The sequence below is a fragment of the Notolepis coatsorum genome, assembly GCF_963971535.1.
Source record: "Notolepis coatsorum genome assembly, chromosome: 3".
Classification (NCBI taxonomy): Eukaryota; Metazoa; Chordata; class Actinopteri; order Aulopiformes; family Paralepididae; genus Notolepis; species Notolepis coatsorum.
Genome location: NC_140167.1, coordinates 77,129,700 through 77,143,069, shown reverse-complemented (window position 1 = coordinate 77,143,069; position 13,370 = coordinate 77,129,700). Strand labels below are relative to the sequence as shown.

General features: G+C 41.0%; 1 protein-coding gene across 1 annotated transcript in view; it reads right to left on the bottom strand.

The window, feature by feature from the left end:
• Positions 1–11,696, bottom strand: part of stxbp3 (syntaxin binding protein 3) — a 101,668-nt gene extending 89,972 nt beyond the window's left edge. Inside the window, exons 1-3 of the mRNA XM_084310932.1 lie at positions 11,628–11,696; positions 9,709–9,758; positions 5,564–5,645 (exon numbers count right to left, since the gene is read on the bottom strand). Of these exons, the coding sequence (XP_084167058.1) occupies positions 5,564–5,645; positions 9,709–9,758; positions 11,628–11,673 (178 nt within the window). The 5' untranslated portion in view covers positions 11,674–11,696. The remainder of the gene's footprint in view (positions 1–5,563; positions 5,646–9,708; positions 9,759–11,627) is intronic.
• Between the last annotated feature and the right edge of the window lie 1,674 nt (positions 11,697–13,370).

Here is a 13,370-nt window from a genome sequence, read left to right as displayed (position 1 = left end):
CAAGAACATGCTAATTTAGGTCAGAAAACACATAGTAATAATACTTTGAGTACTTTAACAAGCCATCAAACTGAAATAGCTTATAGATTGTCAACAATAGTCTTTTTGACGACAAAAACAATTGAAGGACATTTTGTAAATCAACATTTAGGAAAGAAAAGATCCTTGGCTCCATGAGTTCTGTGGAAAAGGTTTGTTATGTAAATCAGTTAAGAGCCTTCCGTCCACTCCATCAAACGTGGAAGATCATGTATGTAACATTCCAAGACCCACAGCTACACATTCAGATCTTCATTCATGTTTGATGAACGCTCTCTTTAGATCTTCATTCATGTTTGATGAACGCTCTCTTCAGATCTTCATTCATGTTTGATGAACGCTCTCTTCAGATCTTCATTCATGTTTGATGAACGCTCTCTTCAGATCTCCATTCATAATGTTTGATGAACACTCTTCAGATCTTCATTCATAATGTTTGATGAACGCTCTCTTCAGATCTTCATTCATAATGTTTGATGAACGCTCTCTTCAGATCTTCATTCTTAATGTTTGATGAACACTAGGGCTCTCTTCAGATCTCCATTCATAATGTTTGATGAACACTAGGCCTCTCTTCATATCTTCATTCATAATGTTTGATGAACACTAGGGCTCTCTTCAGATCTTCATTCATAATGTTTGATGAACACTAGGGCTCTCTTCAGATCTTCATTCATAATGTTTGATGAACACTAGGGCTCTCTTCAGATCTTCATTCATAATGTTTGATGAACGCTCTCTTCAGATCTTCATTCATAATGTTTGATGAACGCTCTCTTCAGATCTTCATTCATAATGTTTGATGAACACTAGGGCTCTCTTCAGATCTTCATTCATAATGTTTGATGAACACTAGGGCTCTCTTCAGATCTTCATTCATAATGTTTGATGAACGCTCTCTTCAGATCTTCATTCATAATGTTTGATGAACGCTCTCTTCAGATCTTCATTCATAATGTTTGATGAACGCTCTCTTCAGATCTTCATTCATAATGTTTGATGAACACTAGGGCTCTCTTCAGATCTTCATTCTTAATGTTTGATGAACACTAGGGCTCTCTTCAGATCTCCATTCATAATGTTTGATGAACACTAGGCCTCTCTTCATATCTTCATTCATAATGTTTGATGAACACTAGGGCTCTCTTCAGATCTTCATTCATAATGTTTGATGAACACTAGGGCTCTCTTCAGATCTTCATTCATAATGTTTGATGAACACTAGGGCTCTCTTCAGATCTTCATTCATAATGTTTGATGAACGCTCTCTTCAGATCTTCATTCATAATGTTTGATGAACGCTCAAACGGTGGTCCATCCCATATGGCGTAGAAAAACACATAACTGGCAAGTAGAGCATAAACTGTTCTCTCTTGGCTTCATACAGGAAACGTTTACACTCTGAAAAAGTACTTCTGCGTTCCTGGGTGTGTTTGTAAAAGTCCTGATAGAAGCTGGTTTATTTTTTCCCCTCACCAACTAATTCTGTTGATATCCTGATAATCTGATGACAAAAGGTCTTGGAGGTGCGTGTGTTCCGTGAGCTCTTTCTAGCAACAGTTCACCTGTAAATTCTTCGCCAAGAACCTCAGGAACCATCTTCTTCAGGAACCCGATAGGATATTTCTCTTCTACTCCCTCTGGGAAACCATATCCGACACGTCTGTCTGTCTCTGTCCTCTTGCTCGGCTAACTTTGCAGTCAATCTCTCAATTTCAGTTTCTTCAGCCAGCGGTTCCTTTCTCCTCTCAGTCTCCAAGAAGACACTCTAAAATCTATACTCGAGAGATATTCCTTCTCGACGGCCAACTTTCATCCGGAGCATGATTAATGAACCTTGTTTGCTCTTCAGCCATCTGCTTGAATTTCCTCTTTTGATCCTCTGCCTTCTTTTTCTGTTTACTGGCCAGTTTATCAAACATAGTCTCCCTTCTCCCGTGTGACATGTTTTCTACCGTCTTTGCACCATGCATCACACAAGGTGACTTATTCTTAGATTCTTGCAGTGTGGTAATCTTTTCCTTCATTAAAACGTTTACTCTTGACTTATTTTCACTAGTTTGATAGAAAGTTCACTCTTGACTTATCGTCACCAGTTTGATAGAAAGTTCACTCTTGACTTATCGTCACCAGTTTGATAGAAAGTTCACTCTTGACTTATCGTCACCAGTTTGATAAAAAGTTCACTCTTGACTTATCGTCACCAGTTTGATAGAAAGTTCACTCTTGACTCATCTTCACATTTGATAAAAGGTTCACTCTAAAACAACTTTAAAATAAATCTGGTATGGAAACAAACATCATGCACATTAACATGCAAGTATAGGCCTAGTGACATGTTTAGGACGGGCCCTAATGCTTCAGTACCTAGGCCTAGTAACATGTTTAGGACGGGCCCTAATGCTTCAGTATAGGCCTAGTGGCATGTTTAGGACGGGCCTTAATGCTTCAGTATAGGCAGGGCTGTACACTGCGATGAGATTATCGCGAATTGCCCCTTTAATTGGCCGTTGCGATTGGTAAATAATATTTGGGGGCGGGCTTGCGAGTAGTGATTTCAAGCCTTGCATTCGCATTTCACTCCTAAATTATCCAAGGCTGAGCACTCACTCTGATAGACTGGCTGACTGTCTGATTTAGCTATGAAGAAAAGTAAAGTTTCTTCATAGCTCATTTCTTCATAGAAAGTCACAGGCACCTGGAATCGCGTGCCTGTGACTTTCAATTCCCTTATCGCTGCCAGGTTTTCCCGACCGTTATAACGTTAGCATGTTATCATGTAGCTAATGGCAGACTATTTGATTCCTTAAGGCAAGCCAAGGGCTCGAAATTGCCTGGGTTTTGGTTATATACTCCCGAAATGCTCCCGCTGTTTGGCTACTTCTATGTGCAGTGAAAACTACTCGAAATGCTTTAGAACCTAGTCATTGATTTAGTTCAGGGTTAGCCGCGGAGCTAACGTGAGCTAACGCTAGCTAATCAAGCTCACAGAGAGAGATAAACAGCTGACAGCAGGTAGTACAGGTACAAATACAATAAAACAAGGGGTGGGGGCTGTTGTGTAAACCTTGTACTCTTTAGTTCACATAATAGACGGAATGTTTGTTTACTAGTCTGTATCTATGGTCTGTACTCTGTAAGCCAGGAAGTACCATGGTGCAACATACAAATGTGTCCGTGTAGCAACACAAGCCAATACCTTACAGGGGCCCGGGGAGGGAGCTCTCTGTGTGTGTGTGTGTGTGTGTGTGTGTGTGTGTGTGTGTGGAAGAGAGAGGGAGAAAGATAAACAGAGAGCATGATTTAGTGTATGTCTTAGAGCTGTGTTGCAGTGTGCAGCAGATACTGACTATGAACACTGTTAATACACCGTTATCAATGAAAGAAGAAATGTTTGCAGCTGTGGTAATACGAAGTTCAGTTGGTTCATTATAAAAGATACAAACCTGACAACAAAAGCACTTAAATGTTAAATAAAAGGACCACAGTAATGAGGCAGGAGGAACATATTTTTTTTCACTATAATGGTAAAATTGTTATTAAAAAATTTGCCCCTAAAAAATATTTTTTGCCCCTAAATTTCTCATTTAGGGGCAAGTGTGCCCCTAGTGAAAAAGCTTAGCGTACAGCCCTGATAGGCCTAGTGACATGTTTAGGACGGGCCCTAATGCTTCAGTATAGACCTAGTAACATGTTTAGGATGGGCCCTAATGCTTCAGTATAGGCCTAGTAACATGTTTAGGACGGGCCCTAATGCTTCAGTATAGGCCTAGTAACATGTTTAGGACAGGCCTTAATGCTTCAGTATAGGCCTAGTGGCATGTTTAGGACGGGCCTTAATGCTTCAGTATAGGCCTAGTGACATGTTTAGGAGGGGCCCTAATGCTTCAGTATAGGCGGCCTAGTGGCATGTTTAAGATGGGTCCTAATGCTTCAGTATATGCCTAGTGACATGTTTAGGACGGGCCATAATGCTTCAGTATAGGCCTAGTAACATGTTTAGGATGGGCCTTAATGCTTCAGTATAGGCCTAGTCACATGTTTAGGATGGGCCCTAATGCTTCAGTATAGGTCTAGTGACATGTTTAGGACGGGCCTTAATGCTTCAGTATAGGCCTAGTAACATGTTTAGGATGGGCCCTAATGCTTCAGTATAGGCCTAGTGGCATGTTTAGGACAGGCCCTAATGCTTCAGTATAGGCCTAGTAACATGTTTAGGATGGGCCATAATGCTTCAGTATAGGCCTAGTGAAATGTTTAGGACGGGCCCTAATGCTTCAGTATAGGCCTAGTCACATGTTTAGGATGGGCCCTAATGCTTCAGTATAGGCCTAGTAACATGTTTAGGATGGGCCCTAATGCTTCAAAGCAGTTATTCTTAGACAAGGACATTCAGAACATATAGCTCCCATCTACCTGCTGCATTGAAACTGGATGAATGAGGCGTCAATTATTCACGGATTTAGAGATTTTGAATGAATACAACAGAACTACAGGAGGAGGAGCAGACAGGGCAGGATCTCCTCCTGAGTGGAGCTTAACTCTGTGATCCAGTAGGACTAACAGTAGCGTTGGGTACATTTGAACCGATACCTGGGAAATGGAAATCGATACCCGACGGTACCCTTTTTTGGTACTTTCATTATAAAATGTGTATTTCTGTTGTAAAACTAAACTAGTGTAAACTTCTCAATTTAAACAACATTTAAACACACACACACACCTCATAGCAGACTTAATGATTTTTGAATATTTCAGATAATGAAATTAAATGTTTATATCATGAACTATCCAGTTAGTATTTATAGTGTAACGTTTGGCTACTTTAAATCATTGAACGTAGAAAGAGAGCGAGAGACTCCGCGTGTGGTGTATTAGGTTTGAGTTTGAGCCTCTTGGATACCGTACTTGACTCGAGTGATGTCACAGTCACTAGGAAGTCAACACACAGAGTTGTATGGAGGGCGATGCATGAAGCGATGTATATAAATGAACAGCCAATAAATGTGAAGTTCTCTTTGAACCTCGGTTGTCAAGCCTCATCAATATAACACCCAACCCCCTTTCCTCACTAATGGAACTGGTGTCGTGGAGTCACTCTAGTTAGCTTAGTGGCTAACGCTAGTTAGCTTAGCGGCTAATGTGGACATGGCAAGGATGAAAAGCATGTTAAGACACATTGGACATTGCTCGCACTGGTCTGTGTCTATTATGAAATGACAATTGCATGTCGTTTAAGGTCCACGCTGGTCTGTGTATTATGAAATGACAATTGCTTGGCATTGAAGGTCCGCTCTGGTCTGAGTCTATAATGAAATGACAATTGCGAGTCATTGGAATACGGATTATTTTCTAACATGGTGGGTCTTAGGTATCGAAATGTGGCACTGATTGATCTAATGTGAATCGATACTCGGTAGTACCGACGTAATTCGGTCGATACCCTTAAAAGTACAGAGTTCGGTACCCATCCCTAACTAACAGTGAACAGTGTTCCGCTGAAAACAATGTGTTTTGAACCTACTGGTGATTCCCTCAGACATCAGGTCAGACATCCTGCAACATGACGACAGCAGCTTGGTGGTGAACGGGTCCAGGATCAAGATCTGAGGAGGATGAAGAGAAAATAAAGATCTAGGCTATATAAATACTAGGGCTGTCTTAAATACTTCGAAGCTTCGTTCGATGGGCATGGGATTCGAATGGGAAAATAAAATTTGAATATAAAAAAAATAAAAGTATATATTTTTTTTACCTGCAAAATCAACTCTACCTCTCTTTGTTAACTACAACAAGCAATGCCGTTTGTTATTTAAGATAGATGAGGTCGGACTCGGCACTGACAGATTTGTGTTCATTGTGCTGCTTTTATAAAGCCTCAAATGACTGCTTACAATATTTCATGAAAGCAAAGTGTTTCGTTTGTCTAAGATTTCAACTTTACAGCACTGACAATTTTTTATAGTGTCCCGACCCATATAAAAACATGTCTTAATAAGTTGCTAAGTCATTAAGTCGAATTCTGCCTTTGTCTCTATTAACTACATATAAATATTTATATAATTGTTTGCTATATAGACGAAGGTTGCAACATAATTATGTAATGTAATGTTGTTGGCTGTGTAACGGCGAGCAGCCGCCCAGGCAGCCTGATTACTTTTACCAACGGATTTCCAGTTCCGCGTTCGCGTTCTGCGATCTGATTGGCCACTGACGTTTCTGGTCGTGTGACATCTGCGCCAATCGTGTGACGCCTAGTTTATCACCAGTTAAGCTTAGGCACTCTTTCGAAGTTGGTTAAGGTTAGAGTTTGTCTTAGAGCAGGGCGATAGAACACCAGCCCTGATTCCAAACTCTAACCTTAACCAACTTCGAAAGAGTCGCCTAAGCTTAACCAGTGATAAACTAGGCGTTAGGTAGTTTGCAGGCTGTTAGAGGGGGAAATGGGCGCATCACGCGAATGGGCGCACATGTCACATGACCAGAAATGTCAGTGGCCAATCAGATCGCACCAGAAACGTCAGTGGCCAATCAGATTGCAGAACGCACAACTGGAAATCCGTTGGTAAAAAAACTAGACGCGCCCAGGCAGCACAGCTCCCGACTCATTATTCATTTAATTAATTAATCGAATCCACTTTATTTATAGAGCGCATTTAAAAACAACAAAGTTGACCAAAGTGCTGTAGAAGTCCCACAACATAATACAAAATAAAAAAAAATTTAAAAAAAAATTATAATATATATATATATATATATATATATATATATATATATATATATATATATATATATGTAACGGTTGTCACAACGTCACCTTAAACTTCGATGCCCCGAGGGAGATTCAAACCCCGGTCTCCCACACCGCAGGCAGCAACACAGACCGCTATACCAAGAGGTGAATCCACTTCTAAGTGCTGGGTCTATGCGTCTTTTGAGGATGTGAGAGTGAGTTTAACCCATAGCACCGCTACTCACCCCAGCCCTTCTTGACTGCGCTTCACGATACCATCCGTTACACTCACCCTCTCAAACTCACTCCACTCCACCCAAGGCATCCGGGTCAATCGGCACCATTGTAACGGTTGTGACAACGTCACCTTAAACTTCGATGCCCCGAGTGGGAGTCGAACCCCGGTCTCCCACGTCGCAGGCAACAACACAGACCGCTATACCAAGAGGTGAATCCACTTCTAAGTGCTGGGTCTATGCGTCTTTTGAGGATGTGAGAGTGAGTTTAACCCATAGCACCGCTACTCACCCCAGCCCTTCTTGACTGCGCTTCACGATACCATCCGTTACATATATATATTATTATTTTTTATCTCAAAGCTTCGAATTAAAATCTAATCTCAGCCCCGAAGCTTCGAATGCCAATTTTTTTTTCGAAGGTCAGCTCTAATAAATACATAAAGATCTAGGATATATAAATACAAGAGATAATAAAGATCTAGGATATAAATACATGAGATAATAAAGATCTAGGCTGTATAAATACATGAGAAAATAAATATCTAGGCTAGGATGTATAAATACATGAGAAAATAAAGATCTAGGATATATAAATACATAAAAAAAATAAAAATAAAAAAAGGTCATGTAAAGACAAGTGGGCTGTATAGTGGACTCTTTAGAATAGTAGTTTTCAATCTATGAGACAATGTCAGTAGAGACATGTCCTACCAGTCTGTCAGTAGAGACATGTCCTACCAGTCTGTCAGTGGAGAGACATGTCCTACCAGTCTGTAAGTGGAGACATGTCCTACCAGTCTGTAAGTGGAGACATGTCCTACCAGTCTGTCAGTGGAGAGACATGTCCTACCAGTCTGTCAGTAGAGACATGTCCTACAAGTCTGTCAGTGGAGACATGTCCTACCAGTCTGTCAGTGGAGACATGTCCTACCAGTCTGTCAGTGGAGACATGTCCTACCAGTCTGTCTGTAGAGACATGTCCTACCAGTCTGTCTAGAAAGTCTGTAGTCCTTCCAGTCTGTATGTAATCTGTATTCCTACCAGTCTGACTGTAGTCTGTAGTCCTACCAGTCTGTCTATGTATTCCTACCAGTCTGACTGTAGTCTGTAGTCCTACCAGTCTGTCTGTAGTCCTACCAGTCTGACCGTAGTCCTACCAGTCTGACCGTAGTCCTACCAGTCTGACTGTAGTCCTACAAGTCTGTCTAGAGAGTCTGTAATACTACCAGTGTCTATAGTCTGTAGTCCTACCAGTCTGTATGTAGTTCTCCTACCAGTCTGTCTGTAGTCCTACCAGTCTGTCAGTGGCTACATGTCCTACCAGTCTGTCTAGAAAGAGGCGGTAGTCCTTCCAGTCTGTCTGTATTCCTTCCAGTATGTCTGTAGTCCTTCCAGTCTGTCTGTATTCCTTCCAGTATGTCTGTAGTCCTTCCAGTCTGTCTGTAGTCCTTCCAGTATGTCTGTAGTCCTTCCAGTCTGTCTGTAGTCCTTCCAGTATGTCTGTAGTCCTACCCAGCGTTTCCGTTAGCCGGTAATTACCGGTATTTGACCGGCAAAATCTGTTGAAGTCCGACATATTTAATCTCTCCGGTCATAGTGTCCGGTGAAAATAGTTCCCTCTGGGCACAGTTTGATTATTTGAATTGTATTTGGATGGGCTGGAGTTGGGTGGCCTATGCGATAAACGAAACAATCATTGCGTTTGTTGTCGTTGCTTCGCTCAGCGAGAGCTTGCTGCTGGATTTGCGGAAGGCATGCAGCTGCAGACCCACAGAACCCACCAGCTTTGCTGGCACAGTGCGGTCCCCAGACCTGGAAAGCTGCTCTGCGGGTCTGCAGCTGGATGCTTCTTGCAAACTAACTGCGGCCGGCTCGCGCTGATAACAGCTTTCATTGTTGGACCGGCTGCTTGGTGGAGCAACGATGAAACGAATGTAATGAATCGTTCGTCGCATGGGCTATTTAATTTTGGCCTGTTTTGGTACGGTTCGGGTGGTCAAGTTGTGCTTGGAGGGAGTTGTTTTCACCGGACATTATGACCAGCACCAAGTCGTTGGGAGGTGGAGATATACATCACGCAAACCCACGATAATGTTGCCGTCTCTCTCTGCAAAATTTCTCAGTTCTTCGCTTGATATAATTAATACAAATGTCCAATATAACGGAATTCGTTAGCTCATACAAATGTGATTATAACAGACTGCTGTTTAGTGTCGGACCGACTGCCCACATACGCGGTCTATTTTATTTCAAGTCAGCAGCAGCACGGAGTATCGAGGGACTTATTTTATTTGGAATATATTAATGACTGTATACGCAAAAGTAGCCTATAGTTTTAAGTAATAATATTATAAATCTACATGCCTTGAGGATGACATTCTTTATTCAATTGTTTTAAAGCTCAATAAACTATGACCGGAATTAATCTCATTTGTCCGGTAGATTGAAATCTTGCAGGTCACGGAGACCGACAACAATTTTTTCTAACGGAAACCCTGGTCCTACCAGTCTGTATATATTCTGTAGTCCTACCAGTCTGTCTGTATTCCTACCAGTCTGTCTGTAGTCCTACCAGTCTGTCTAGTCTCTGGTCTGCATCCCCTTAACAATTGTGTGTATTGAGCTGTACTGTACCCATTCTGCAATCTGTTAACGTTTTCAATCAATCAATCAATCAATCAATATCTGTAGTCCTACCTTCCATACTTCAGACTTCCTGCAGTCTGTGATGATAGTATCCTTCAGTCCTGTGAGCCAGAACAGACAACATGAACAAACCCTATTATTATTATTATTATTATTATTATTATTATTATTATTATTATTATTATTATTATAACAATACAAATAATAATAATACATTCGATTTATATAGCACTTTACTCAAAGTCACTTTACAATATGGAGTGGTGTTAGTGAGACAAACAACAGACAAGCAGAACACAAACACACAAGGGTGGATTGGGGGGATAAGAGAAGGCAGTGGAGAAGAGATGGAGGACCCTCTTCTGCATCCTCGTAGCAGTTGTGTGTATTGAGCCGTACTGTATTGTACCCATTCTGCAATCTGTTAATAAGGTTTTCAATCAATCAATCATTGGGAAAACTGAGAGAGACTGAGTCTCTAATGTCTTGGGGGATGGAGTTCCAGAACCTGTGAGCTGCCCTGGAGAAGACCAACCAAAACCACAGAGGTTGGATTTGGAATTGTCTTTTTTGGTCACATATATTGGTCCTTTACAACTACTGACAACTAACTAGCTGATATAATTTACAACTACTGACAACTAACTAGCTGATATAATTTACAACTACTGACAACTAGCTAGCTGATATAATTTACAACTACTGACAACTAGCTAGCTGATAATGATATCCTGTACAACTACTGACAACTAGCTAGCTGATATCCTGTACAACTACTGACAACTAACTAGCTGATATCCTGTACAACTACTGACAACCAACTAGCTGATATCGTGTACAACTACTGACAATTAGCAAGCTGATATCATGTACAACTAGCTAGCTGATATCCTGTACAACTACTGACAACTAGCTAACTTAGCTGATATCCTGTACAACTACTGACAACTAACTAGCTGATATCCTGTACAACTACTGACAACTAACTAGCTGATATCATGTACAACTACTAACAACTAACTAGCTGATATCCTGTACAACTACTGACAACTAGCTAGCTGATATCCTGTACAACTACTGACAACTAACTAGCTGATATCCTGTACAACTACTGACAACTAGCTAGCTGATATCCTGTACAACTACTGACAACTAACTAGCTGATATCCTGTACAACTACTGACAACTAGCTAACTTAGCTGATATCATGTACAACTACTGACAACTAGCTAGCTGATATCCTGTACAACTACTGACAACTAGCTAGCTGATATCCTGTACAACTACTGACAACTAGCTAACTTAGCTGATATCCTGTACAACTACTGACAACTAACTAGCTGATATCCTGTACAACTACTGACAACTAGCTAACTTAGCTGATATCCTGTACAACTACTGACAACTAACTAGCTGCTATCCTGTACAACTACTGACAACTAGCTAGCTGATATCCTGTACAACTACTGACAACTAGCTAGCTGATATCATGTACAACTACTGACAACTAGCTAGCTGATATCCTTTGCAACTACAGTACGGACAACTGTTGGGCCGATCAGGGTAACCAGTTTATATTATAAAAAAAAGGCAGCAAATTGTTATCTGAAATGGCTTGGTGGTGTTGTTGGTATCCAGGGAGATGGACCTCAAAGGACATTAGTCGTCATATTCACAACATCATAATATATATTAACAAGTTAATATAGGCGGGAGGCTCATAACAAACACATGACCCGGTTATTATCATATATGAAAGTGTTTTTATTAAACTTCAATAAAGTTGTATAAAGTTCTCGGCTACATGTTTTCATTGTAAGCTGTCAGACTTCCGCAGCAGAAAACAGTTGCTCGGTGATGTTGTTCTTCCGTTTGGAGAACATGGACATTATCAACTCCAACGAGACAGTAACGTGATGATATCTTATCTGTTACTTCAGATTAATGTTACAACATTACAGTCAACTTACTTTGCCAAACGACTCTTTTCAGTCCGTGTTCTGAACCAGTTGCCATTTTGTTGCTTTTCTTTTCCGCTCTCTTCGAGTGTCGCGTGTCTCTGACGTCATCGGTGTCAACAATAAGCGGCGCCGCCCTGTTTTCATTTGTTTGTATTACGTCAGACATAATATATTTCATAGATCAACCCAAAAAGAAAAAAGAAAATACAGACTAATAACTATTATTAAAGAGATAAAAAGACAGCATTTTAAGATTGTACATTAGACATCACCAAATAATGTGTTGATATGCGGTCGGGTTTGATTAATTGATTGAAAACGTACATAACTTAATCACAGACTGCAGGAAGTCTGAATGAATGAATGAATGAATGAATGAATGAATGAATGAATGAATGAATGAATGAATGAATGAATGAATGAATGAAAACTTTATTTAACAGATTGCAGAATGGGTACAATACAGTACGGCTCAATACATACAATTGTTAAGGGGATGCAGACCTGAGAAAGACGTTTGTCTTGTTTCCATCAGGGTCCCCCATTTTCAATTCATATAGAAGTATGGAAGGTAAGACTACAGAGATTGATTGATTGATTGATTGATTGATTGATTGATTGATTGATTGATTGATTGATTGATTGATTGATTGAAAACTTTAATGAACAGATTGCAGAAAGTACAGCTCAATTCACACAATTGTTAAGGTGGTGCAGACCAGAGAAATACTTTCGTCTTGTTTACATCAGGGTCCCCCATTTTCAATTCATAATGACATTATGACATACACAATATACAGATATACAGATATAAAAATCGAATCGAATCATCTAATCTAAACTAATCATGACGTTTATGACATACATGACATGACATGCAATACTGTTACTGTAACTGAGGGGTACAATTCCCTGACTGTATTACTAGATATGATACTTACTACCACTACCTTTGTACTTAATATTCGGCCACCCAGTACTCGGCATAAATATATTATGATGAACACTGTCACGTAGATGAAACGGATCCAACACAAATGTACGAATTAGAAATAGGTCTTTATTTCTACACAGCGATGGTGTGTAGAGCAAGCACTTAATCAAATCAATCACATTTATGAATGGGAATTAGTATGCACTTTTATGGCAAGAGTATTCGTCGGTATATCAATAGAGAATGTCCAATCTCTGAAGGCGCAGGTGGTACATATACGACCTGGAATAGTTTAAGGAATAACAGCAATGATACTTTAATGATTATAGGCTGGATACACTAGGGGGGGTTAATCCGGTCGCTTGTAAGCCGACAGGAGTAGGAAGGGGGGGGGGGTAGAATCCGGCTGCCTCATCCGGCCAAGGGTATCCCAGGTGAACCCACTGTAGTGCCGTTCAATGCGCCGGCGATCCTTGGACCACAGATGAAAGCAGGTGGACTCTTTGTGGGCCGGCGTCCTCCGGTCCACGGAGGAGAGACGTGAAGCGACCTCGTCTTGCAGAGCGTCTCCTCACCTTGCGTCCTCTCCAGGGGGGGGGGTTCCAACACACGGCAGTGTCGGGGGTCTTTATCCATGGAATAATCAACGTATACAAAGCATAATCCGTGCCGGGGAAGGCGGGCTGTCGTCGGTAGAATAATCCGGTATACAGGTCCACTCGCTCGTCGGCTCTGGGGCTCCTCGGGTGCAGCTTCACGTGGTCAACCACCCTGGATAAGCAGCCAGTTCTCTGCCCGAAACGATGGGGTACTGACTA